At 40.9% G+C, this 24,942-nt stretch overlaps 3 protein-coding genes across 8 annotated transcripts; 2 read left to right on the forward strand and 1 right to left on the reverse strand.

The window, feature by feature from the left end:
• Positions 1-730: 730 nt before the first annotated feature.
• mfrp (membrane frizzled-related protein) lies at positions 731-11,230 on the forward strand. Its single transcript, XM_074641381.1, has 13 exons — positions 731-799; positions 2,658-2,766; positions 3,861-3,998; positions 4,212-4,379; positions 4,507-4,726; positions 6,734-6,864; positions 6,957-7,082; positions 7,170-7,246; positions 7,331-7,479; positions 8,682-8,812; positions 9,692-9,826; positions 10,399-10,526; positions 10,711-11,230. Exons 1-13 carry the CDS (start codon positions 746-748, stop codon positions 10,933-10,935), a joined length of 1,791 nt encoding a protein of 596 aa, XP_074497482.1. The 5' UTR covers positions 731-745; the 3' UTR covers positions 10,936-11,230.
• A 782-nt stretch (positions 11,231-12,012) lies between these two features.
• Positions 12,013-16,402, reverse strand: nudt8 (nudix hydrolase 8). 3 transcript variants are annotated; one of them, XR_012594703.1, is made up of 5 exons: positions 16,253-16,402; positions 14,369-15,265; positions 14,148-14,280; positions 13,162-13,804; positions 12,013-13,081 (listed from the first exon to the last, which is right to left on the reverse strand). XR_012594703.1 is itself a non-coding variant. In XM_074641377.1 (5 exons), the coding sequence occupies exons 2-5, from the start codon at positions 15,262-15,264 to the stop codon at positions 12,652-12,654; spliced, it is 1,245 nt and encodes a 414-aa protein (XP_074497478.1). In that variant the 5' UTR covers position 15,265; positions 16,253-16,402; the 3' UTR covers positions 12,013-12,651. The 3 variants fall into 3 exon arrangements, 2 of the variants coding, with proteins under 2 accessions (XP_074497478.1, XP_074497477.1); XM_074641377.1 differs by having other exon boundaries at positions 12,013-12,789; positions 13,727-13,804; XM_074641376.1 differs by having other exon boundaries at positions 12,013-12,837; positions 13,727-13,804.
• A 609-nt stretch (positions 16,403-17,011) lies between these two features.
• On the forward strand, positions 17,012-23,555 carry ftr86 (finTRIM family, member 86). Of its 4 annotated transcripts, XM_074641371.1 has the most exons (12): positions 17,012-17,421; positions 17,506-18,078; positions 19,434-19,529; positions 19,618-19,851; positions 19,963-20,125; positions 20,199-20,300; positions 20,432-20,482; positions 21,202-21,240; positions 21,364-21,405; positions 21,508-21,573; positions 21,663-21,865; positions 23,003-23,555. In XM_074641371.1, the coding sequence occupies exons 2-12, from the start codon at positions 17,569-17,571 to the stop codon at positions 23,336-23,338; spliced, it is 1,842 nt and encodes a 613-aa protein (XP_074497472.1). In that variant the 5' UTR covers positions 17,012-17,421; positions 17,506-17,568; the 3' UTR covers positions 23,339-23,555. The 4 variants fall into 4 exon arrangements, with proteins under 4 accessions (XP_074497472.1, XP_074497474.1, XP_074497471.1 ...); XM_074641370.1 differs by having other exon boundaries at positions 17,013-18,078; XM_074641372.1 differs by lacking the exon at positions 21,364-21,405 and having other exon boundaries at positions 17,013-18,078.
• The last annotated feature ends 1,387 nt before the right edge of the window (positions 23,556-24,942 follow it).

A 24,942-nucleotide genomic window follows, 5' to 3' on the forward strand; every position in this document is an offset into this window, starting at 1 on the left:
TCTTTAGCACTTGTTGCTACTAGCCACCATCCACACCAGCACTGTTGTTGTTTAGATGCTTAATTACCCAGAAGTATTACTAAAAGACTCAGACTGTCTCTGTGCCAATGTTTTGGGGTTTAAAAAGCTGTGTAGAGCTCATGTGTATTTGTATTTGTGCACCTGCTTGCTCAGGTTTAGGCATGCAAACGTGCGTGTGAATAAAACATTTTAGGAGCTTAAAAGATCATTATGGGGATTATAGAGATTTAACAGGGACCCCCACCTCCACCTCCACCCTCACCCCTTCTCCATCCTCCCTCCTCCTCCGAGGAGGAGCTCAGTCCTCTCAGCTGACTCGGCTTTGTTCAACACTGTGAAGGAGTTTCTAAAACTCTTTTGTAACTACTCACACACCATCAAAAAAACAAGAGAAATACAGGTTGATGCTGCATACACAGACAAAAGGCCGAAAAATTGCAGCAAACATGGATATTTTTTAATACTGGCGTTTGGAAATTTTATTATTTTTATCTGGATTACGTTGATGGATGTCTAACAAAGAGCTCTGCAACGCTGGAGGACTGAAGGCCGTAAACTTACTGCACCTCAGTGGAAGTTTAATGTAGGACCAACACAATGTTAAGAAAACCCAGGAAAACATCTTTAACATTCTCCTCATGTAGAAACAATCCTCTTCAAGATGTCACCACTGACGTATTTACCACAAGAAGAGGAGCACTGAAAGAGTGACAGCGGACTAAAGATGTCTGACCTCAGCCAAGTTGCAGTGTACTCAGACTCCTCAGATATTTATAAGGTGAGTGATGATGATGAGATCGATGATGGTGGTTAATTAAAGTGGTGTGTTGTAGGAAAGAAAGGTCAGTTTGGTCAACTTGTATTGCAAACTGGACCCTATTTATAACCCATTGTGTTCATCTAATAAACTGACTTTTTTTTTTTTTAATAACTGGCTTTATTTTGAGTGGGCAGTGTTCTTTTGCACTTTTTTTGGACAATTTTCAGACTTTTTTTAGACATTTTTTAGACATATTTTGAACATTTTTTGTATATTATCCAGACTATTTTTTGGAAATTTTTCAGACTTTTTTCTGACATTTTTTGGACTATTCTTCATCCCTTTCGCTTTTTTTCAGACATTTTTAATTACTTAATAAATAATTTCAAGCCTTGTGGACATGAAACCCTGCTATGTCAGTTCTATTTGTGTACAATTCACAGTTATTGTCTTGCAGCAGCTAATCAATGTTTGTACAATAACAATTTATCAAACCACAATGTGAAAGATGTCAGAATTATTACCTGAATCTGCAGCTCGCTTGGCTTTACTGTGTAGTGAGTTTCTGCTCATATCGGCCCACCACAACTTGTTTAGGTTCACTGGTGTAGTTTTCGGCTGCAGCAGTCAACTGTTTTCAGAGAAAAAGCTGTAAAAACCCGCTGTACACAACTTGCTCAGCACTAAACAGCAGACATGACTCAGTGAGCAACTAGCTCTGCAACTTCTTGATGCATAACTAAGCAACGGTTTGCTACCAAGTTCGCCATATCAACTCATAGCCTACAGTCTCTCTATACGACATTCAGACCATTAATATGGCAGCAAACAAATACTTGCTATATAAAGCTATAGTGGAGTAATGTCTACCTGAGCAGAGAATGAAGTCACTCTCCCTCTGTGTGTGTTGTAATCCGAGCTACTCCATGCTTTGTTTACATAGCAGGGCTGGCCGCTGGCTAGCTCACAGCCACCTGTACTGCTCTCATACAGCGGTTACAGCTGATAACCGTTGTGGAAGCGTAGCACCTACCCTCCGATCCCCCTCAGGTTAACACCGTTAGCACCGTTAGCTACAGCTACGAGCCGCCGGCTCAGCTGTCGCCATGAGAGTCACGTGGAGGCAATAGAAACCCAGAGTATGGAAGCAAAGAGACAAAACTCCTGTGTTTTTTTGACAACAGCCGCTGCCGCAATTTTTAACCAAATACGCTTATTATATTTATATATTTCATTGTTCAACACAGGCCATTTTGATAGAATATGACAATCAAATAGAAGTAATTTGGTTTTACTTTTGTACAGCACTTTTTAGGCGAACGTTTCACTGCCGTCCGGTAGTCGCTTTCAGTCCAAAAAAGCGTTAGCGTAGGTTTGCTGCTGGGTGCTGATGTTGCAATGGAACGAACAATTCACTTTCACTTCTTGGCAATATACATTCTTTGATAGAAAGGCTCCCAATGAGTCCATAAGTTTCCGATGCCTCAAGTGGCCAAAAAACTCAGCTGTTGCAGGTCTATACATCTTTAGGTGACCGAGAGAGCGAGTGGAATGGGACCATAAACAGAAAGCTAAGTTAGCAAACTGACCAAGTAATGTCCGTTATACAGTGATTAATATCTATCTAAAGTTTGCTAACCCCAAACTACTGGTCATACCAGACCAAGCAAAGCTGTGGCAGCAAAACCCCTGAGCTTGTTCAAATAAGTAAAGGTGTTTCATTGCTTATGAATTAAACTGAAATAGTAAGAATACGATATCTTAAAGTCTCACTTTGTATGAACTTGTATAAATCTTTTGTCTGTAATTGTACGAAGTTATTTTTAATTGATTGGCCTAGTTTAATTTCCATATCTTTCTGTCCTGCTCTCTGCAGAATGTGTTCTGCAACCCTGCCTTTGAGCTGGAGGGGGAGCGAGAGGAGCGGGTGGAGGGATTCAGGACGTCCTCGTCCACCCCCGAACCAATCAAACCGCCAGCAGCTGGTGAGTCGGCCAATCAGCATGCTGCATTCTGTGACTAAATCTGAACTGTATTAGACTGTGTATGTGTGCATTGGATTAGTAACATGGTTGCATCACTTAGACTCTGCTGGCTTTAATTCTCTTGAAGAATAGCCCTAGTAAAGATGTGTGTGTAAAACATGGTTGTTATGGTAACCAAGGATTAGTCACAATGCACCAATGTTAAGAGAAAATAACCCTGATGATGTCACAGTGATGTCATCAGGGTTATCTCACCTTGGGCTTGGATACTAAATGCATAAAAGAAAGCCTGTATTAAAAAATGGAGGTGTATAATCTGAAAGACATGGCAGGCAGGGAGAGCCTATGAAAGACACTACAACGTTGCATTATGGGAAATGTAGTTTCATCCATACTAGGGACTAAAAGTCTTTGGCTCTTTTGGCTTCTGCTGTTTTGATTTTGATCAAATTTTTGGAAGGGCAATAAAACATCTTTAACCTATTAAGCCCTGGGAGCCCTTTCCCTTGGAAAAAAATAAATAAATAACCAAAATGAATCAGGACTAGCTCCTCAACCATGAGGCTTATATGCACATATCTGGTCTTCTTTGAAAGGTAAGAAACTAGGGAATATGAATCCTTTGTAAGTAAAATAAACTATATTACCATGGAGATTACAATAGAGATGCATTAAAGGAATAAATAAGTTTTTCATCCTCGTCTAGTATAAAATCTAAAATTAAAGAAGACTGCTTAGAGAAAACTTTCCACCATGCCAGCAACGCTCATCTGTCACATACATAATAATACCAAACTATTAAATAAACTACTGGACTTTGCAACCGGACAAAATACGACCATTGTATAATTTGATTTGATCGTGTTTTCGCTTTAGTTTACTAAAATACAGTATGTACACCCATAAATATATGGTACTGTTTTCAGTTAATACCTATTAGGTGTTAAACAAAAGGGGGGAAGAAGAATAACATGCAAACAAATTTAAATAAACCACAAAGATAAAATCATGTATAGTATTTGAACTTTGGTAGCAATCAAGATCTCCTTTGACCTGTCACAAACTCACATGTGTACGTGTGCTCTGTTTTTCAGGTCTAGGGTTGGGTCTGTTTGGGGTGTGCGTGATGCGTCTTCGGGGTCCAGGTTGCGGCTGGGGGGTTGTGGTGATCTCTGCTGCTGCCCTGCTCCTGTTAACGGCCCTCGGACTGGCGCTGGCCCTCATCCTCACACGTGAGTCGCTGCTGCACCTCAGATCAGTCATCACTATGAAAAATAAATCAATTTAAAGGCCTTGTTACAGATCAAGTGATTTTATAAATGCAGATTGCATACTTACAGCTGTTTCTATATGTGCTCTTAAGTATTATGATTTTACCAATACTGGCCTGTTTTCCTATCTAGAATAAGCCTCTTCTCTGATTAGTCTCCCTGTCATGTTTCCAGAGATAAAGGGCCAGGCAGTGGAGGATCAGTTGCTGCCCACCAGCTCTCCAGACCAGCTGAATGCAGGAGATGGAGCGTCCCATACTGTACCCACAATCTCTGCCAACAGAAGTCAACAGGAAAGTACATCCACACCACAGCCCGCTAGGATCCAACCATCTGAAACACGTAAGAGATTCAAGCAAAGTGGACTTTTATATTGTAATTTAATATGCAAAATGTGCAATTTATGTCCATCCTAACCCAATATGTCATGATATCTTTTTCTAGAAGCTCTTTCATTTCTGTCTCTCAGGTTGTGGAGGGGTGTTGACTGACTCAGAGGGCAGTTTCAGCTCTCCAAACCACCCCGGCTCCTACCCCCCCAACTTGCTGTGTGTGTGGGTCATCCGAGTCCCGCCCCCCTCCCTGGTCCAGATCCACGTCTCCTCTCTGGCCGTAGAGGGCCCGTCTCCCTGTCTGTTTGACTGGCTGGAGGTGCGGGAGCAGATAGAGCAGAGCTCTGTGGCCACCAGGTTGGTCCCCCACTGCTATCTCAGTTTACACCCCAGACACAAGAGCGTAGTTTCTAATCAGATGTTATTTTAATACCTTGTGCTCTCTTTTAAAAGCTTATGTTGTAAGAATACCTGGAACTTTGCACTCCCTATTTATACAAAAAATACCTAACCCAAGTTGTACAAGCGTTTTGTGGACTTAACTATTGACGCAGAGGCAAAGTTTGGATGTTTGTTCTGGCAAATACACATTTGAGTGTATGAAAATGGCACAAACCTGAAATTCAAAGCTCAAATTGACCAATATGCTTGTCTCATTTATGCAAAACTATTCAGTCTATGCTATCCCTAAAGGAACATTCTAGTTTATTTCAATTATCCAACTTTTTTTCCCATACTTTATTACCAACACAGTAATATTACAGCACACTAGACCACTGGTTACCAAGTTGGTGGTCCCCGACCCCCACTAGAGATCGCCAAAGCTTCACAGAGGGATGCCAGGTGTTTTTTAAAAATATACAGTTGGCCTATGTCTCAGCATTTCATTAATTTCTGTGAAGAAAACCAAATGAAATTGTTATTTTTAAAGTTTGGATTATTATTTAAGAGGATAAGGGCACGATGAAGACCTGAACACAAGTTATATTTACAGAGCCTTCCCTCTCTGCTAAACAGCCTCGTCTTGCATTAGAAAAGTGCACAGTTAAAACAACCAAAGAGCTGATAGAACAATGGCCAAGCATCAGGGAGAAAAAAAAATACTGAATTTGTAGAAAAAAGAATCCTACTAAGTAAGAATGATTGCTATAAACAAAAATAAAAAAATACATAATACAGACAGAGAATTGAATTTAAAGTTCCTAAAAATAACAGGAAACTCATCTCTAATGCTGCAATAATCACAGGAAATAATCAAAATTCATCCACATCACTCATTTTAAATAAACTTCCTGCAGTTATTGTGTTCATTATTGTAAACTGTACAGTTTATCAGTGTTTCTGTAATGTTATTGTTATGCATTTAATATAATATGAAATACCCATGAAATATGTCACTTAGCCAGGGGTCGTCAGTTTACTCAATGATAGAAAAAGGGGTTGGGAACCACTGCATTATACAATATAATGCAATAGTACAGGAAGTATTGGGGGGAAAATAAATAAATAATTTAATAATATTGACATAAATTAAATGTAAAGATTTTAAAAAGAAAAAAGAAAAGAAAAACTCCACAAACACATCTTAAAAATTGAATAATCCATATTGCAAAACAATAAATAAAAATATTAAATTATTTAATAATAAATAATATTAATAATATAAATCAAATATACACATTACACACAAAAGACAAAACAAAAAAACATCTTAAAAAGTTAATAGTCCATATTGCAAAAAAGAGAAGAAAAAAAATCATCTGGCACTGTTGTCCATAATGGCTTTCAAGATGTTACGATATCTTTAAAGATTTTTTGTTTTAAAATAATTTACAGACAGAATCATACAATGACAAAATAAAAAAAAAATTTGGGGAAGAAGCTGAAGAAATCTGGCTTTGTGAATATGATATTCACCCATAAGACAACCATTTTATCAAGTTATCAACTTCCTTGAATCTAAATTAAAAAATAAGACCACACTTTCAGTAATAGGGGCTAAGACATTATGGTTCTCCCAGATTAATAAGTAATTTTAAGTCCGAAAGTTACATTCTCTGGTTCATGTCATTACCTTAAATTGTTGGTAGATGGTGCTAAAGGTCCGTGTATAACAGTAGTGTGCTTCCAGGTACTGAAGGCTTCTTGGAAAAGTTTCAACACATGTTGAAACTTTGACCTTTAGGTTACTTCAATTCTTGGAAAGTGTCGTAACGCGATTCATGAAATTCTAAACTGGCTCACAAATCCTTTTAGGAATTTACAGAGCGAAGTTCAGACTCCAATGGCGACTCCAAAGCTGTAATATGGAGAGAGAAAAACAGATTATTAAAATATTAAAAGGTCTGTTCTTCTCTCCTGCAGGTTCTGTGGCAACGTAGCACCACCAACCATCAACACAAACAGCAGCACGGTGTGGGTCACCTTCCGCTCTGATGCCAGCATCGCAGGCAGCGGCTTCACTGCACAGTACAGGGCCATACTGCCTGGACACAGTCAGCAGAGTTTGCGTGTGTGCATCTGCAAATACTCACACTCTTTCTCTCATTTGCATTCATGTGCATGTATCTACTGTGTGTTTTCTCAGAGAGCTGCTCCAGAGAAGAGTTTATGTGTGACAGTGGTCGCTGTCTGCTGCCTGTGTCTGTGTGTGACGGTCATCCAAACTGCCATGACCAAACAGACGAGGCAAACTGCAGCCATAAACACAAAGGTGAGAGCAGAAACAGAAGTTAAACACACTTGAAAAGGACACAAGAGTGAACTCATGGACACTGTTTCCACTCTGTTTTGTTCAAAGACTGTGGTGGGCAGAAGACTGGGCCGTATGGATACCTGTCAAGTCCAAACCACCCCAAACCGTACCCTCACCAGCAGGTACATTTTGAACCACTTTGGACTGACCAACACACTCCAAAGGCTTATACGTCACTAATCTGGTGTTCTTCTGTTTCCCGTCAGTTGTGCATATGGTATATATCTGTTGAAGAGGGTCACGTCGTCACGCTGAGCTTCAGGAACTTCAGCCTGGAGACTCAGGATGTGTGCGAGTTTGACTACGTGGAGGTGCACGACGGTGTCAGTATTGGAGCTGGAAGAGTGCTGGGAAGGTGAGACGCACCACCAGGGGGGGACCCTACCCAGCTCTGATATGTTCAGCCACCTGGACAGTACCAGTACCTGTTTCATGTTGTTGACATATTAGAATCAAAGGTTTAACAGAGGGGGATTTTGGATATGTCTTTTTATCACTCCATAAATCTGAAAATACTGTCAACAGCCATAAAAAAAACAATTTTTGCTATGCTTTTAGGAATAAAATGTTGTATAAATCAGGCTATGAATGATATATGAACAAACCCCTATGTAAATACCTTCAGAATATAGATAGGAATGAAACTGGAAAGTTTGGTGTATGTAAGTGCTACTGAAGTCGAGATTTCTGGCTCAGAGTCTGAGAAAAAACTCATTTTGAGAATTGTAAAATTACATACATTTGGCAAGACACTACAGATGAATAGTAAACTAATAGGTATCACCATGAAACTTCCCCAGTTGATTACCTACATTACAACAATTACTTTTTGTATTAGAAGTTTTCTGAAAGGTTATGTTTAATATGCAAATGAAGCATTATCTATTGCTAACTTTTGGTGAATTTAGGAGAAATCTACAGATACAAATAGAAATGTGTATTTTGGATGTTTTCTTTCAACTAGTCTGAAAGAAGCAACTCATTTTCACACCTAACTTGTCAAATACCGCCATTTGGTAGGGAGAATGGAGCACGGAGACAGCCTTTAGCGGCTATATGTGACGAACTGGGCTTTCAACTAACTCCAATGTACTGTTTGCAATGTTATTTGACGGTCGGGACAAGTGACGCAGTATTAATAGCGTGAGAGTCTGCTAAAGGATGGCGGCAAGGGTGGTGGACGTGAGTCGCGTCAGTCGCTAGTCAGTGAAGTTAGCGTCAACCACATCGTTTCCTAACCTTAACTAAGTGGTTGTGTTGCCTAAACCTAACCTTCTGTGAAAACAGAAGTTTATTTTGAAAGGACACTATGCATGTATTTGCATGTATATGCATATATTGACACGCCGTCCCTGGTCCGTCCAAAAGTAACACAAGAGGGGTACCCCGTGCGTTGGTATTTGACGAGTCGGGAGTGAGGATGTGTTGAAAAGACAAAATCTAATCTCCCCTTAAATCCCGTGTGTTGAGGGTAAATAAGGACAAATATGTGTCCTCCTTTATATCGGTTATATAACCGCAGTGTTCAGCTCTTTGTTTCCTCTACCTTTGTCTCAGGTTTTGTGGCACCACCTTCCCTCCGGACCTGACCTCCTTCAGCCCCCACATGACGGTGGTGTTTGTGGCCGATGAGGGAGTGGCCGACAGCGGCTTCAACGCCACCTACCAGGCCGTGTCTGTCCTGGGCAGTGAGTTCTTGCTTTTATAAAGAAAACAAACGTACTAATGCCTTTATTATTTCCAGTGGTGGAAGAAGTACTGAGATTGTTGATTTGAGTAAAAGTAGCAATACTACAGAGTAAAAATACTCTGTGACAAGTAAAAGTCCAGCATTCAAAATCTTACTTAGGTTAAAGTACAAAAGAATTTGCATTAAAATATACTTAAAGTACCAAAAGTAAAAGTACTCATTGTGTAGATACATTTCAGAATCATATATATATATACACTATATCACTAGATTATAATTAGTGATGCATTAAATGTGTACATCAATTTAACTGGTAAAGATGGGGCTGATTTGAACTACGTTATATACTACTGGGTACCTTAATCCATAATATTACATCATAATTTATTTGTTGATTGTGCTTTATATGTTGTATTGATAACCTGAATCTGCAAAGTTACTAAAGCTGTCAAATACATGAAGTGCAGTAAAAAGTAAAATATTTTCCTCCCAAAATGTAGAAGTATAAAGTAGCATGAAATGGAAATACTCAAAGTACAAGCACCTGAAAGTAGAAGTACTTGAGTAAATGTACTTAGTTACATTCCACCACTGATTATTTCCCTTGCCTCTGATCCTTTTCTTTCTTTCCATATTTTCTCCTTTGTTTTACTTCCTGTCTCTTTTGTTTCTCTCCTTCCTTCAGATCGTACCTCTTTTAGACCATCTTTCCTTCCTTTTCTCCTTGCTTCCTTCTTTCTATATGACTCATTTTGTCATTTAGTCTTTCCTATTACAGTACTTTCTTCCTGTCCCCATACCTCTGCGTTTGCTCTTCTTTACGTGGCCAATTTCTGCTTTCTATAACCCTCTCATGTGTGTTTGTCTTGATTTAAAGGGACATGTGGTCCCAGCCAGTTTGCCTGCAGTACAGGGGAGTGTCTTCAGCAGCAGTGGATGTGTGACGGATGGAACGACTGCCCTGACGGAGCAGATGAGCAGAGCTGTGGCAACTCCACCTATCCTCCATTCAGTGAGTCGCTGTTATCTCTGACCCCGATCAGAGTCACCGATACAATAGTTTTTGTTTCCAGAGTTTTGCTGTTGAAATCACTTAGAAGAAAAAAAAAAAACCCTACCAGAATAACGGTTTGTCACCAGCAAACTCTGCATTGAAATTCAATTATATCATCATTTCCTTTGTCTATTAGAGACAGGAAGTTCTGGATATGATGTCCCGATTATAATTTTTTGGACTTCGCGGCGCGGCAGGCTGACATGTTTTTGTGTCTTATGTTTCCATCTGCCCCATTTCACACAAAACAAACAGCGATATCTGTCTGAGAATGACTTATAATAATTAATGTTAAATATAAATAATGAATAATGTTGTGGGATCATTCCTTATTTCATGAGCTATTATGGGATTTATACATTATTATTACATATTAGTATATAAACAAAAACAAAACAAGAAAAACAAAGCATTTGAATACTGATTTTGAGGTCGAGTACCATGGCAACGGTCGAGGCTTCGAAGCATTCGGGTCAGCCCTATTAGACAACATAAATGTAAAATAAGATTTATTTTCTCCATGCCCTCAGCTTCATCGTGTGAGTCCATAGAGGTAGAGATGTGTCAAGGCCTCAGCTACAACCTCACCTCATTCCCAAACATCTGGCTGTCCATTGCTGATCAGAGAGAAGCTGCCACCCTCCTGCGACAGTACCGGGTAACAGCTACCTTCATAACTCACCTGAATTACCTATATTTTCTTGTTGCTGCTTTATGAATCCTCAAAAATGCACAAACACACACAAACAATGCATGAACTGACAGCTATAGCTTCTTTTAACAACTACACAACTGTGCATTTAAAATTGCCCACTCCTCCTGTTCTCTGTTTTGTCGTCCAGGTGCTGATGGAGCTGGCGTGCTTCGAGCCCTTGCGGAGGCTGGTGTGCGGGATGTTCCTGCCCCAGTGCAGCCCTCAGGGTGGCGTCCTCCAGCCCTGCCGCTCGGTCTGCTCCTCCGCCGAGCAGCAATGCAGCCATACACTGGATCTCTTCTCCTTCAGTTGGCCCTTCAACTGCCACCTCCTGCCGGACTCACAGGACCCCATGGAGTGCTCGCTGCCTTGACGCTTCAAGAGTTTGTAGTTTGTGCTAGTAAGAAGAGATGATCACACACAGATTTGCAGCGTTTGAGAGGACTGAAAGGCCTGCATTTTACAGAACTGACTCATTTTCTGGACTCAGACCAGCAGGTCCACAGCATTCAAGAGTTGTGTTGTAGAAAGCATTTTGAGTTGTAGCATGACTGCAACCCTCATTACACACTACTTACTACCTGTAAAGCTTGTGGTGCATGCAGAAAATTACGGCACAGTAACTATTTTAAAAGGAAAGCTACGTAAATAAAAAGAAGTTTAATGTTTTTGTGTGATTCCGACACCAATTAAGCAAAATGAAAACACATCTCACCTATTACAGGAACAGTGTGTAACATTTCAGGGGATCTATTAGCAGAAATGGAATATAATATTCATTAGTGAATAATCACCTGAAACTAAGAATCGTTGTTTTCGTTAGCTTAGAATGAGTCCTTCATATCTACAGAGGGAGCGGGTCCTCTTCACAGAGTCCGCCATGTTGCTCCATCATGTTTCTACACTAACCCAGAACAGACAATAAACTTAAATGTTTATTAGATTCGTCACATACTGTACATACATGAAATTTGACCTCTGCATTTAACCCATCCTAAGGAGCAATGAGCTGCTGTAAAGCACCTGGGGAGGAACTTGGGGTTAAGTGTCTAAGTCAAGGACAACATGGAGACAGTAGGAACCAGGGGTCGATCCGCCAACCTTGCGGTTATAGAACCACTCTACCCACTGAGCTACAGCCGCATCAACAAACCAAACACTGGCTCCAGAGAGAGAATTACCAGTTTTTACGTTATGTGAAGGACACACCGACAGGCATATGAAACTGCAGTAATGTGAGCCGCAGAGTGCAAAACCGTGGTATCGCCAGCCGCCATCTGTTGCTCCTAAAAAGGTGTTTTTGTGGTAAGGATGGCACACGTTACCGCAGCCTAGGAAAGGGAGGAGTGAGCGGATGGGTACTCAGTTGATTGCAATCTGCAATAACACCACTAGATGCTGCCAAATCCTACACACTGTACCTTTAAGAAAGAATAGACAATACAGAGAATACCTTTAAAACAACTTTTATTGCATTGTTCACCACATGATGTGTGCTTTTGTCATTTCAGTCCAGATTTGATCTAGTGTGAGATAAAATGGGTATGAGCTGAATCACACTGGAAACCTGATCTCTGTGCCTCACTGAGTCCACGTGATAAAATGCAACAAACACAAGCCTCATGGGAAACTCAAATGATAAAAGTTATCTCGGTTGATTTAACTTGTTAAAATTAAATGAATTGGTAACAGAAGATTTCAAGTTGAATTAAATAAGGATTTGTAATCATTTGAAAATTAAAGCAGTCCATAATATAGAAATACTGATAGTGTTCAGGTAAGAATCAATCAGGTGCAATAAAGTATTGGCATGTTGTTACTTCTTTATCTGTGACATCATCACAGCTGGCCACCACCTTTATGCACCTCTCCATTCATCATACACCCGAGGCTCAGAGAGTGCACAAGTGGAAAAACCCTTCTCCTGACTAGAAAGGAATTTAACTTCATAAATGAAAATATTCTGTATTCACACTGATTACTGAGATGATTTTGCTACACAAAGCTTGATTGCACATTTTGTCATAATCAAATCTTTGAGTCACATTATAGATGTGCTTTATTGCTGTAAAGAAATGGCTTTGAGCTGCTAAGGAGGGACAATGAGTTTCAGGGTGTGGTCTAGGGCGACGGCCGTCAGACCCCACACCCGATGCTTCCCGTTACGAAACACTGGGAGGGTGTATCCGTACTTGTTGCCGGTGCGGAAGTGTGTGTAGCCGCAGTTCTGAGGTTTGCACAAGTGGGACAAAGACAGGGTAAAAATCTCCTCCACCTGGGACAAATACAGGCAAAGGAAGCACAGTTTACAACTTTGGTTCAAATTGAAACCAACCAGAAAAGAGGTGTATTTTATATTTAAAGGGCGGGTCTTGTTTTTTTAGGATGTAGGTTTCTGCATGATGACGTTGCTACAAGTACAGTATATATATACATCCTTACAGTCAAACAAACTTACCGATCGATGCAGGGGTAGACCAGCAACTGCTGTGTAAAAAGACTGTTTTTGTGAATGGAGTCTGGTCTGGTAGCTTTGAAAACCACAATATAACGGCTTCAGTCCCCCGTCGGAAAGAGCTTTCTGATGGCGAGGTAAAGCTGTGAAGATATTCTAAATATAGCGTACACTTAAACTGATGCTAAAATATGTTTTTCTGCTGCTCCCATCCACAGCCGATTTACCTCGCCGTCAGACAGCCCTTATATTGTGATCTTCAAAGTCACCAGACTCCACTCACAAAAGCAGTAATTTTACCTCACAGAATGCAGGAATATACATACTACCCCACTTCAACAAATCCAAACTAACTGGCAAGAAATGGACGGATGATAAAAGCTGCAGGCTGGATTGTATTCTGAGTGTTTGGGTAGATGATATGAACCCAAATCACCCCTGGAGATCATTGGAACAATACTGCAAATAAACTGACTATAATATACCTCTAGCTTTCATTAGACTGTGGTGTGACATACACCTACAAAAGGCAGACACTTTTTTTTAAATCTGCTTTTTACTAGTATGTTATGGAAAAATTCCCTGACAAACTGGATAAAACATGACTTACTAAATACATAACCATCATCTTCATCATGTTCAGAAACAAAACCTGCCCCTCTCAAGCAGATATAAAATAAAGGTAGTGCTAAAAATAGGACGACTGTACCTCTCCAGGGTTTGGTTTGAAGGACAACTCCTCTAAGGGGCCGAGGTTAGCCAGCACCGGGGCGATCACCATACCTGACTGATGAGAGAGACCAAAGACACAAACAGCATCAGAAGCAGATAGATTTTGTATTCAACATGAGAAACGTTTTGAAATAATGATTAGTATCTGTGTAAGTGACACAAAACCATAAACTGTTACAATCATACTTGTATTTGCGACGTTTTGGTGCTAGACCTTCATCGGGCAAAAGGTCTAGCACCGAAACATTGCAAATAAATGTATGATTGGAAGTTAGACATTGTGCAGGAGTTTCTTTAGCAACTTTTTTATCTACTCGTCCCTCTCCTACGCACCTGTCTCATTAAGATGTGCAAAGTGTGCTTCTACTCTTGAAAGACATGACAGCACTTGCACTCACCATGTCCCTGAGAGGTTTCAGGATGCCCCAGACCTTTTCTGTTGCCACAGGAACACCCAGCTCCTCCCTGGCTTCCCTCAACGCCGTGGCCACCACGTCTCTATCTGATGGATCACTCTTTCCTCCTGCAAAGCTACAAATGAGTGGAAATGAGAACAGATACATATAATATCTTCTCTACTGGAGTTTTAAAACAATGTCGTTTCTAGCCTGCCACTTACCTGACATCTCCCTTGTGCCTGCCCTTCAGTGTGCTGGAACGCAGAGTGAAGAGAAACGCCGGCTCCCCCTCAACAGAGCACAGAGAGACCAGGACTGACGCCCATCTCCCCTGGTTCTTTCCCTGGCTCTGACTTGCCCCCCTTCTCGCCTTGTCCACCTCGTACAGCTTCAAGTTGGGCCCCAGGCTCTGTCGACACCTGTTTTCATTCTCCAGCGATAGACAGTCTCTCCAACCGTCTGCCACACGCGGGGCAGCCTGATGAACGGCTCTGGTTTTGTGAGAAGAGAGGCTGCAGGGTCGTTGTCTTAAGTGGTTCAAAATCCATGGCGTATGTGTCGTTGAGCTGAAAGGTCGAACAAAGTGCTGTCTGCAATATGAATGGCTTTGAAGGAGGTTACACTGAGTCTTATAGGTGAGTGAAGGTTGGCAAGTGTCCCAAGGCCTTCTTCTCCAGGGTTGAAGGCAAGTTGTGTTGATTAAACATTCCCGGTAAGTGCTCACAGCTTTGAGGTTTTGACCTGCATCCTTGACTACAGCACATTTCCAAGAGTCAGATGCTTGTCTGGCTTTTGCAGAGGCAGAAACCTGAGGGAGGTGACGATGGCTGGACAAAATGTCCTTTTTGGATGAGAGGTTTTGAAATGAAGCCTCTCTCAGCTTCTGATTAACACATTTAAACAGAGACAGCTGTGTTGAACGGGATTCAGTCTCTCCGGAGTATGATGACCCCTCTTTACTTCCACGGATCCCTTCATATCTCCTTCTCTTCACATCTCTTGCAGCCTGCCATCCAGCAGCAGTGCGCTCAGAGAAAGCAGAGAGGTGGGATTCTCTCAATAGCAGCAATGGCCTTAAGGGACAAGACCCAACCAGGACCTGGTGGCCTCTAAACATCCTAGAAAAAGAAACAGAAACATACAAAGACAGTTAGTCAATGAGGCTCATCAGCAAATTACACTAGCAAGTGATTGTTTGGCAGCATAAATGAAGCATAAATGGCTCCACCTGCAGAGTGATGATTAATGTGAGGTCAAAAACCAGGCTGATCTGAGAGCAGAAGTTTACCCACATTTAACAATCACCACTGTGATACTTTAGTCTTACCATCAGCTTAAAGCTGTGCAGATCCAGTGAACTTATTTCATCTTAACTTCAATTCTCCAAACCCCCAAAGTTCAGCTGTTAGTGACTAAGTTTGCTCGACCTTTAGTTTATCAGTTCAAACTGTCAAACTTTGACAAACTACAGTTGCAAAAAAATTTTTTATTTAATTTTATTAAACACATTCAAATTTACAAACAACATGGCTCATAGATCATTGCATTAGAGTAAAAGATAATAATACATTAAATGAAGGGCTGTACCTGTAATTCATATCCTTCTGTTATACTAAGACGTTTCAATGCATTTTTGTTTTTCATGACTTTAAGGGCTTTTATGTAAGAAAGAAACTCAGAATGAAACACATTAAACCTAAAGGTTTCACTTTTATATACTTGGATTTGTGCAAATAAAAGCCAGTCATGCATCTCAGAAGCTATAAAGCTAGCTAGTTAGCTTAGCTGCGTTTTGTTAGCGTTGTTAAGAACATTTTAAAAGTCAAATCACGTTAAAGTACTGGGTTAGTTCGCTTCTCTTCTGCAAACTAGAACTACATAAAGCTGGTTTAGTAGCTGTCTGCTCTTCTTTGGCTCTAATAACAGATGAAGTGTATGCTAACTAGCATTAGCCTGCTAAACCATTAGCATGAAACTGTCAAAAACACAAAGCAAGGTCCCAAAGTTAAACTTTAAAAGTGGTCAAAGGGAAGATACGACATGATGCCAATGATAACACGCCAATGACCCCATTTGAATGTAATTAGAAAGCTGAAAACACTCACCTTGAGAGTTGAATCAACAGCAGCCCAGCTAGCTAGCCGGCTGCCACTAGTCAAGATGGCGCTCAGTGGCTTCATGCGCGTCACTGTTGCCCTCACTGCGCTGTGGTGACGTCACACCAAACTTTTTTTTTATTTCTTTTGATTGAATATAATTAATTTACAAATATTAAGGCATTGTAATCTGAACTCAATACTTCTAACATACAAGGCACAATTGGATAGGAAAGATAACTTAAATTATAAAAAATAATATAATAACAATAAAAGAGGGTAGAAAATAATTAAAGGAACAAAAAAATAAATGCATAAATAATTAAATAATAATAAGACTGCACTCTTCCGTAGTAGCTCTATAGGGGTCATCATCATATATGTTCAGTTCTTCATAAGCTCTGAGGAGAGACTTTGCATGTTGTCCTTGCATTAGTCTTAAAGCACTGAGATGATTGTCCACAAGGTCCCTATACATGGATGAAAACATTTGCAAGCAGTATCAGATTGTTCAATATCAAGTCACTCTTAATGTCCTTCATGTTAATACCAAACACAATATTTTCTCTTGTGAGAGGAGCGAGTAGTTGGATTTTGGTTGACAGCCAGTCCTGCAAATCTTCCCAGAATGCTGCAGAATATATATACAGTGGAATAACAGATGATCAGTAGTTTCAATCTCAGTCTCACAAAAGTTGCAGTTCGTCAAACCAAACTTATTTCACAATTCCTCAGCTTGTGTTTACTTAATAAACAGAGGATGAGGGTGAGACAGAATATTTACGTTATTTACTGATGAAATCATGGGGAAAACCCTTCATTGTTTGCACATTTGCATCACTAGTCAAGCCTTCAGAGCAGGTGAAAAACCAGTCTGTCCTCATTGCACTGCACATTAACCAGGCCTATAGACTAAAACACATGTTCAATATGGTTTTAAAATCTAAGGATCCCCTTACATCACTCTCTTCTGAACTCTTAATATTATGGTTCCATTGTTATTGCCAGGTCATTAGTTAATTTTCACAGTGACATAACGTTGATAGTAATGAGGCCTAACATCATTTGGCAACCTGGGAAGCACCTATGACATCAGCGAGAAACTCCTCACCCCACCTGTTTTACCTGCTCCACCCTGAGTCCACGCTGTCTCAGGTTTTAAGCAGCACAAGTTTCATGTGAGGTGACATTTCAGCCTTGCTTGCTTGTCTTTGCTTTCATTTAAAAGACTTGTATTATTTTCTAGTTCTGAATTCAAACAGGGAACCTCCAGGTTTGACCTCCACGAACTCCAGCTCATCCTCCTCCGTTCCAGCCGGTACCACATGGCCTCAGCCTGGTCTGAAGAGGAGACCTTTGTCTGCTCAGTATGCCTGGTCACCCTGAAGGACCCGGCCACTCTACCTTGTGGACATTCATACTGCTTGGCCTGTATCCAGAGCCACTGGGATAAGAAAGACAGCAAGTGTGAGTACAGCTGTCCCCAGTGCAGGCAGGTCTTCAAACCTCGACCCTCCCTGGCCAAGAGCACCCTGCTAGTGGAGGCGATGGAGAAACTTAGAACCAACAGCCTCAAGCAAAGCTCCTCCGCAGCTGTCTCCTCTGCCCCGCCGTCGATTCCTATCTACCTGGAGATCCTACCAGCTATAGGGCCGCGACAGGGCAGCATATACCCTCAGCTTCCCACGGTCGACCCCATGACCTGCCCTCAACACAACCGACCCCTGGAGCTGTTTTGCCATGAAGACAAGGAGTGCATCTGTGAGGTGTGTTGCCAGCATGGACACCAGGGACACCGTGTGCTCAAACCACAGGAAGAGAGGAAGGAAAGACAGGTACGTAGCCTAATCGACAAGGCAAATATCACCAGGGTGATGTATATAATCAATGCTATTTTGTAGTTTTGTCTGGGTGTGTAAGATGAGGTGGAGGTGAATCAACAACTGTGTTCTCACAAGTGTACTCTTTCCAAAATGTGGCTGAACTTGAAGTACTTGTCAAATTGTTTTTAATGTGCATTCCTGTGTGGAAGTGTTCTTCCTCGTCTTTAAGGCCAAAAGATTTTGTAACATCACAAATGACTCATCTCAAATTACAATCTAGGGCTGCGGTTGAAAAGTAAAAAAAAAAAAAAAAAAGGTGTCTTTTCCTTGACCTCGATTGGAAAAGGTCATGAGGTCAAGGAAAGATGTGAAGGAGAATTCATAAGGACTTAGGAAAAGACAAGAGAATCCAACAGCACTCACACTAGGATCCGTAATTATGATGCGACGGCGGCGGATGTTATTGACGCAGGTCTGCTGTGGTGAAACTACAATGTTCCAAAGATGGACTACAAAAGGCGCATGTTCGCCCAGTTTGTTCTTAAATAGCTCTTTCAGTTCACCCGCGGTGTGAAAGTGAGATACCGCAGGTCTTTCTGCTGCTGTAACACTTTACATCAACATATAATAAAGGATTAACCTATCTAACGTGGGCAGCCGTTGAAAAATATTACTTCATTACTAAGGTTGGAATTGAAATGAAAAAAGGAATACAGGTTACCAGTCACAGAAGTCTATAGGATAAAGCTAATTTTTGAGTTATGGAAAAGGAGTAGAACCTTTAAATGTATACTTCTTCCAACTCCTTTTCGGACGTAATATATTTATGTAGATTATTTGTTTATTGACCTTTTGCTCGGCACGACGTACATGAAACCTGCCTTGGCGGAGGTATGCGCTCTCTGAGTGCACTTCTAGTTCTTCTATTTTTTAGTTATGTGTTACTTTTTCTAAATAAATAAATAGAAATATAGTGAAACAAAATGGTTGTTACTCTCCACTCATATTTATCAACAATAATCCCAATTAGTATTAGTATGACTGTATGAAAATAATTGTTAAATCTATGCAAGATGGGCAAATGTTGCGGCCACAAGCAATTGTAGAGCGGCATTATCTTCTTTCTTTTCAGGATGGTCCAGTGTATACTATGCTAAAGGAGACAAGAAAGGAAGCTTTGAAGCACCTTTCCTTAGCATTTTTAGAGAATTCAAACAGCTCTTATCATGGCTGCTACCAGATACTTGCAGGTCATTTCACTTTGTTAGGAACCTTCCTAAACAAAAAATACTTTTTGACCGCAGCCTAGGTCCATCACTTCTATCCTAAGCCATGTATGATGATATGTGTGGTCTGTGTGTGTCTAGAAAGAGCTGGTTCAGATGCAGGTAGACATACAGAAGAGAATCCAGGAAACTGAGAGGAGGCTTGTGGAGCTCCCACATGTTGCCCGCCAACACAAGGTAAGGTAAAAGTTATGATTGTTTGGTGGAGAAACCTTTGTACTGAGTCACCATTTCTGACGTCTTTGTCCTCCCTGTGCACTCCCAGGCCTTGGTGCAGGCTCTGGAGCAAGAGAGCACAGATTTGTTCTCTGACCTCGTCAAGAGCGTGAACCTAACAGGCATCCAGGTCGGCGAGGCCCTCGACGCACACAAGACCTCCTTAGGCAGCCGGGTGGAGGGGCAGATCCACAGACTGGAGCAGGAGGTGGCACCGCTGCGCTGGAAGAGCGAGGAGCTGAGCCGGCTGGCCGACACGCAGGACCACATCTACTTCTTGAAGGTAATTAGTGTGAGGGAGATGGATTTAATTTGGATAAATAAAGAATAACATCGTCTATAAAATGAGAGCTGCTGCTTTTAATTGCAATTCTTTGTGTGATTTATTCTGAAGAATTTCCTCTCCATGGTGCCGCCGGGTCAGACCGGTGCCAGAGAAGAGTCAATACTGAGTCAGGAGGAAGCGGTGGTGGCCTCCGTCCGCTCGGCCATGAAAGAACTGCAAGAGTCAATACAGGAACTCTGCAAAACCAGTTTGGCCAAGATCGTCACAATAGGTCAGTCTTCTTTCCTCCTCGCCTCTCTTCTCTTCTCTTCTTCAGTCAGTCAAAACGTTCCTTTTCTTTGTAGTGAATCCTGATAATGCGGCTTCAACACCCAATGATGAAGCAGCAGCAGCAGCAGAAATGACAGCAGCTGATAACAGTGGTCAGGCCACCACACAAAACACAGGTACGTTAACTTAAAATCACCCAGTGGGGCACAAGCACAAAACACGTTCAAGCTGAGGACAAGTTTGTTTAAACTAATGAAAAGGACGCCTTCAGATGTGTTTCTCACAACTCATCTGCTCTTTCCTGTAGTGAATGAGATGAAGACAGAATCTCCACCTTTGCCACCTCCACGACCTCAATGTAAGTTACCATAGAAACTTCACATACTGTATGTCTGTGGCTCGTTATATTTTGCTTAGGGCTGTCAAAGTTAACGTGAGAATAACACGTTAGCACAAATTTGTTTTAACGCAACTAATTTCTTTAACGCATGTCATACTAACGTCGTTAAGGAGGTTAAATAACGCTCCAAACGTATGCTAAATTGTGGCGAGGAAAAACTGTCATGGCCATTTACAAAGGGGTCCCTTGACCTCTGACTTCAAGATATGTGAATGAAAATGGTTCTATGGGTACCCACGAGTCTCCCCTTTACAGACATGCCCACTTTATGATAATCACATGCAGTTTGTGGCAAGTCATAGTCAAGTCAGCACACTGACACACTGACAGCTGTTGTTGCCTGTTGAGTTTGAGTTTGCCATGTTATGATTTGAGCATATTTGTTATGCTAAAAGCAGTACCTGTGAGGGTTTCTGGACAATAATTGTCATTGTTTTGTGTTGTTAATTGATTTCCAATAATAAATATATACATACATTTGCATAAAGCAGCATATTTGCCCACTCCCATGTTGATAAGAGTTTTAAATACTTGACGAATCTCCCTTTAAGGTACATTTTGAACAAAACTGTGTGATTAATTTGCGATGGACAGTTATGCGATTAATCGCGATAAAATATTTTAATATATTGACAGCCCTTATTTTGCTTCATCTATTCATTCCTTTTCCTCCTCAGGGCATGACGATTCATTAAAACGTCCTGTGAGTCGTCAAGGTAAGAATAAGAAAGCCTGCTACAGTACATGAAAAACATTTCAGTGATGTTAGATGTCATAGAGTTGAGATTTCATTTGGTTTACCTTTTTCTATGTCCCCCCCCATCTCTCTGAACATGAAGCTTCAGCCCCCCCTCCACCCTTACCTCCTCCTCAATCTCAAGGTAAAAAAAAAAGCATCAAAAGCTCAATCAACTACTTCCCCTTGGAGAAGTACAAAGTGTAGACGACTCATGATTTGATATATTTGTTTTTTCCCCTCTTAGCACCTCCTGTAACAACCGTGGGACTTGTTAATCCAGAACCAAAGACAAGAGAAGAAATGCTGAAGTGTGAGTCCATCATACTCCACTATATGAAACAGAACACAGGTTCAAAACCTTTGGGTGTGTCTTTACTAAAACGCATCCTCTTCCTTCAGTTCGCTTCGAACCCACGATGGACGCCAACACGGTGTATCGCCACGTGCAGCTGTCGGAGGGAGGTCATAAGGCCACGATGCGGGCTGAGAACCTGAACCTACCGGACCATCCTGAGCGCTTCCACTTCTGGAGACAGGTTCTCTGCAGAGAGGCCCTGGGAGGAAGCCCCTACTACTGGGAGGTGGAGTGGACTGGCAAGAAGGTATATCAGCGGGGGAATGCATGGTTTCAGCTATGCTTCATACAATATATAATTGGAGATCATTGCTAAGTTTGCAAGACTTTTATATTAACTTAGAGCACTAAATCGGACCACAACTGAGACCTGTGGATTCAGGGTCTGTTGATTTTTGAGTCCTGTTAGCCCGAATAACAATTTAAACACATATCCAGTAACAGAAGGTGACAAATTCAAATGTGAGAGGCAAATAGAACAATGAAAGCTGGACTCAATATTATATCTCACATCCCCTTGCTAAACGTTAATATCAAAATGCTCATTGTTTTAGTTTTTTTTTTTACAGATTTGCTCCTAAATATACCCCGATTTTAAAAGAAGCAGATCAGTTTAAACTGATTTGAATCTGTATTTTATTATACTTATGTCCTCACACATCCCAAAATGTTGCATTTCATGCTGCAAGATCATCGTAGTTTAATGTGATGAGCACTGATTATGACCCACATTCCCTCTAACCAAACCATTAAACTTCAGGGTACTGATAATATATATATATTTTACCCGTTTATAATTCAAAATAACTACTGATATGCATTCCCTGATTACTAGCAACTTGGTTTTATATCTCAACTACTGCATGGACGGTCATGAAATCTGGTACAGACATTCACGGTCACCAAACGATGAATCCTAATGACTTTGGCGATCCCCTGACTTTTCCTCCATAGGCTCACATTTGTGGTTTTGAGTGTCAGGATGAATAGTGACAAATTTAGAGATCCCTTAACTTTTCATCATCCTTTCAAAATTTGAATTTGTCCAACACTAAAAGTACTATTTGACTAAATAACTGCAAAACGAATGACTTTTCCATCAGCCTCAGTTGTACTGTGTACTGCGTTTAGTGCTCTGTTAGCAAGCAAACATACTAAAAACACTACCTGCTAAACATCAGCATGTTAGCATTGGTATTGTGTCCATGTTAGCGTGCTGACACACTAAAAACACCACCTGCTAAACATCAGCATGTTAACATTGTTACTGTGAGCATGTTAGCGTGCTGACATTGGCCCAAAGCACCACCCTGAAGACAAACTGTTACCCGTTGCAGCCATTTGCAGCCTCCTAATCAAGTTTTTTCCTGCCTCCCCCATGCAGATCACCATCGGCGTGGCCTACAATGAGATAGAGCGTAAGGGTTCTGATGACAACAGCCGTTTGGGCCACAATACTTTGTCTTGGAGTCTGTACTGGTCGGGGACCGGCTTCTCCTTCTGGCACGACGGCCAGGAAAAACTGCTGGGCTCGACTAAGGCCCGGCGGATCGGCGTCTATCTGGACCAGCATGCGGGGGTTCTGGCCTTTTACCGCATCACCCACAACCAGGCTGATCTGATCCACCAGCACCAGAGCCAGTTCACAGGCCCACTGCACCCAGGGTTCAGGTTCTGGGCAGGAGTAGGAGCTACAGTGGCTGTTTGTCAATTGGATTGAGATGTATATGAAGGATGGGTTGTTGTTTTTTTGTTATATAACCTGATTGTCTGGTTGGAAGCATGTGACAGTTTAAATAAGGAAGTAAATGAGCTAAATGAGATAAATGTTCAGGAATGTCTGGTTCTCAAAATATTCTTTTTGCACCAGCTTTTATTGGTGTGATGTATATTTTCAAAAAATGACTTTATAAGTGAATAAAAGAGCAGAAAACACATATTTCTTTTATTCTTCTTTTTTTAAACATACTCTTTTGAGATGAAGGTTAACCTAAAGCGTTGTTGACGGTTTGAGTAGCCCTCAGTATTAGTGTGAATTGTATAATACAGATTCCTTCTTATGTGACTAAAAGCAATAACCAGAGTACTGCTGATCTTATCTTTGATCCCGACACTTCGGTGACCTGGATGCTTTTAAGCTCCCCTTCCATTCTTAAGTTATCTGTAGTATCTTTAGCATTCCCACATGGATTTGCAAAATTGACCTTCATTGGTGTTTTGTCCACCCATTTCTATCTCTTGACACAGCTAAGGGTATTATTCATTGAGTCCTGATTTGCATTCAATCAAAGATTGATTAAGACTCAAATTCTCACCTCCACCTCACTCGTTGCTCTCGGGGAGGAAACAATTTGTTTGCCGTTTCTCTCTTGATCCAAACACTCATAAGCAGTAGCATTGCTTTGTGCTAGTAAACTCAAGTAACTCAACACTATTCACAGGAGGACAATGAAACTCTCATTTTACATGTGGTGCAAAACAACTTGTTTTGTCATGCCCTGATTGAAAAAGGTGGACAGATTAGAACGATATAAACACTGATGGCATGGCTTCTGGGTGCAAAATATCTTTCTTGTACCTCCAGTAGCTACCTGTGAGGGTTTCTGGACAATATCTGTCATTGTTTTGTGTTGTTAATTGGTTTCCAATAATAAATATACACATACATTTGCATTAAACAAGCATATTTGCCCACTCTCATGTTGGTAAGTATATTAAATACTTGACAAATCTCCCATTAAGGTACATTTTGAACAGATAAACAAAACAACAATAAGTATACGACTTAAAATATGATGAGACCACAACACAACTTAGCCATGTGGTTCACAAAGAACAAAAATAACTCACCACTGACTTTTAAATCACTTTAAGAATGACCGTAATCTACAATAAAAAGCTATTGTTGATATTTTTTTAAACTTTAGAAGAACTTTTTTCTAGAACATATGCACTGTGTGTACCGTATCGGACAATGTACAGTGTGATTGTCATGATTTGTGTTATATTGTGCGGTGCGGCGTGGCGCAGCACCCGTGCGATTTAGCCAAGTCATCAAAATCTCACTCCAGCCAGGTAACCAAAGTTGGCAACCATGGCATAACACCCCCGAATCTCTGAATGAACTGTTGAGTTGCATCGTGGGTAATGTTGGGAGCCAGGTTTTGACAAAGAAGACAAATGTGTGGAATAAAAAAGTTGATATCTGTCCACCAAGAGTCCAACAATGTCTTAAGGGTGCAGTGCTAAATCTTTTGACTTTTTTAATTATTAAGATTAAAACAAAATACTTCATAACGCTACTATTTTGTTTTGAATCCTGAT

This window comes from Sebastes fasciatus, chromosome 7, assembly GCF_043250625.1.
Source record: "Sebastes fasciatus isolate fSebFas1 chromosome 7, fSebFas1.pri, whole genome shotgun sequence".
Taxonomy (NCBI): Eukaryota; Metazoa; Chordata; class Actinopteri; order Perciformes; family Sebastidae; genus Sebastes; species Sebastes fasciatus.

Bases quoted from the DNA above. Each gene is read 5' to 3' on its own strand.
- ftr86 (XM_074641371.1), top strand. From the start codon at position 17,569: ATGGCCTCAGCCTGGTCTGAAGAGGAGACCTTTGTCTGCTCAGTATGC. The intron at 21,574-21,662 runs GTGAGTCCATCA...CTCTTCCTTCAG, and splicing joins AAGAGAAGAAATGCTGAAGT to TTCGCTTCGAACCCACGATG. The intron at 21,866-23,002 runs GTATATCAGCGG...TCCCCCATGCAG, and splicing joins TGGAGTGGACTGGCAAGAAG to ATCACCATCGGCGTGGCCTA.
- nudt8 (XM_074641376.1), bottom strand. From the start codon at position 15,264: ATGTTTAGAGGCCACCAGGTCCTGGTTGGGTCTTGTCCCTTAAGGCCA. The intron at 13,805-14,147 runs GTGAGTGCAAGT...CTCTCTCATCAG, and splicing joins TGAAACCTCTCAGGGACATG to TCAGGTATGGTGATCGCCCC. The intron at 12,838-13,726 runs GTACAGTCGTCC...TATTTGTCCCAG, and splicing joins TCAAACCAAACCCTGGAGAG to GTGGAGGAGATTTTTACCCT.
- mfrp (XM_074641381.1), top strand. From the start codon at position 746: ATGTCTGACCTCAGCCAAGTTGCAGTGTACTCAGACTCCTCAGATATT. The intron at 8,813-9,691 runs GTGAGTTCTTGC...CTTGATTTAAAG, and splicing joins GGCCGTGTCTGTCCTGGGCA to GGACATGTGGTCCCAGCCAG. The intron at 9,827-10,398 runs GTGAGTCGCTGT...CCATGCCCTCAG, and splicing joins CTCCACCTATCCTCCATTCA to CTTCATCGTGTGAGTCCATA.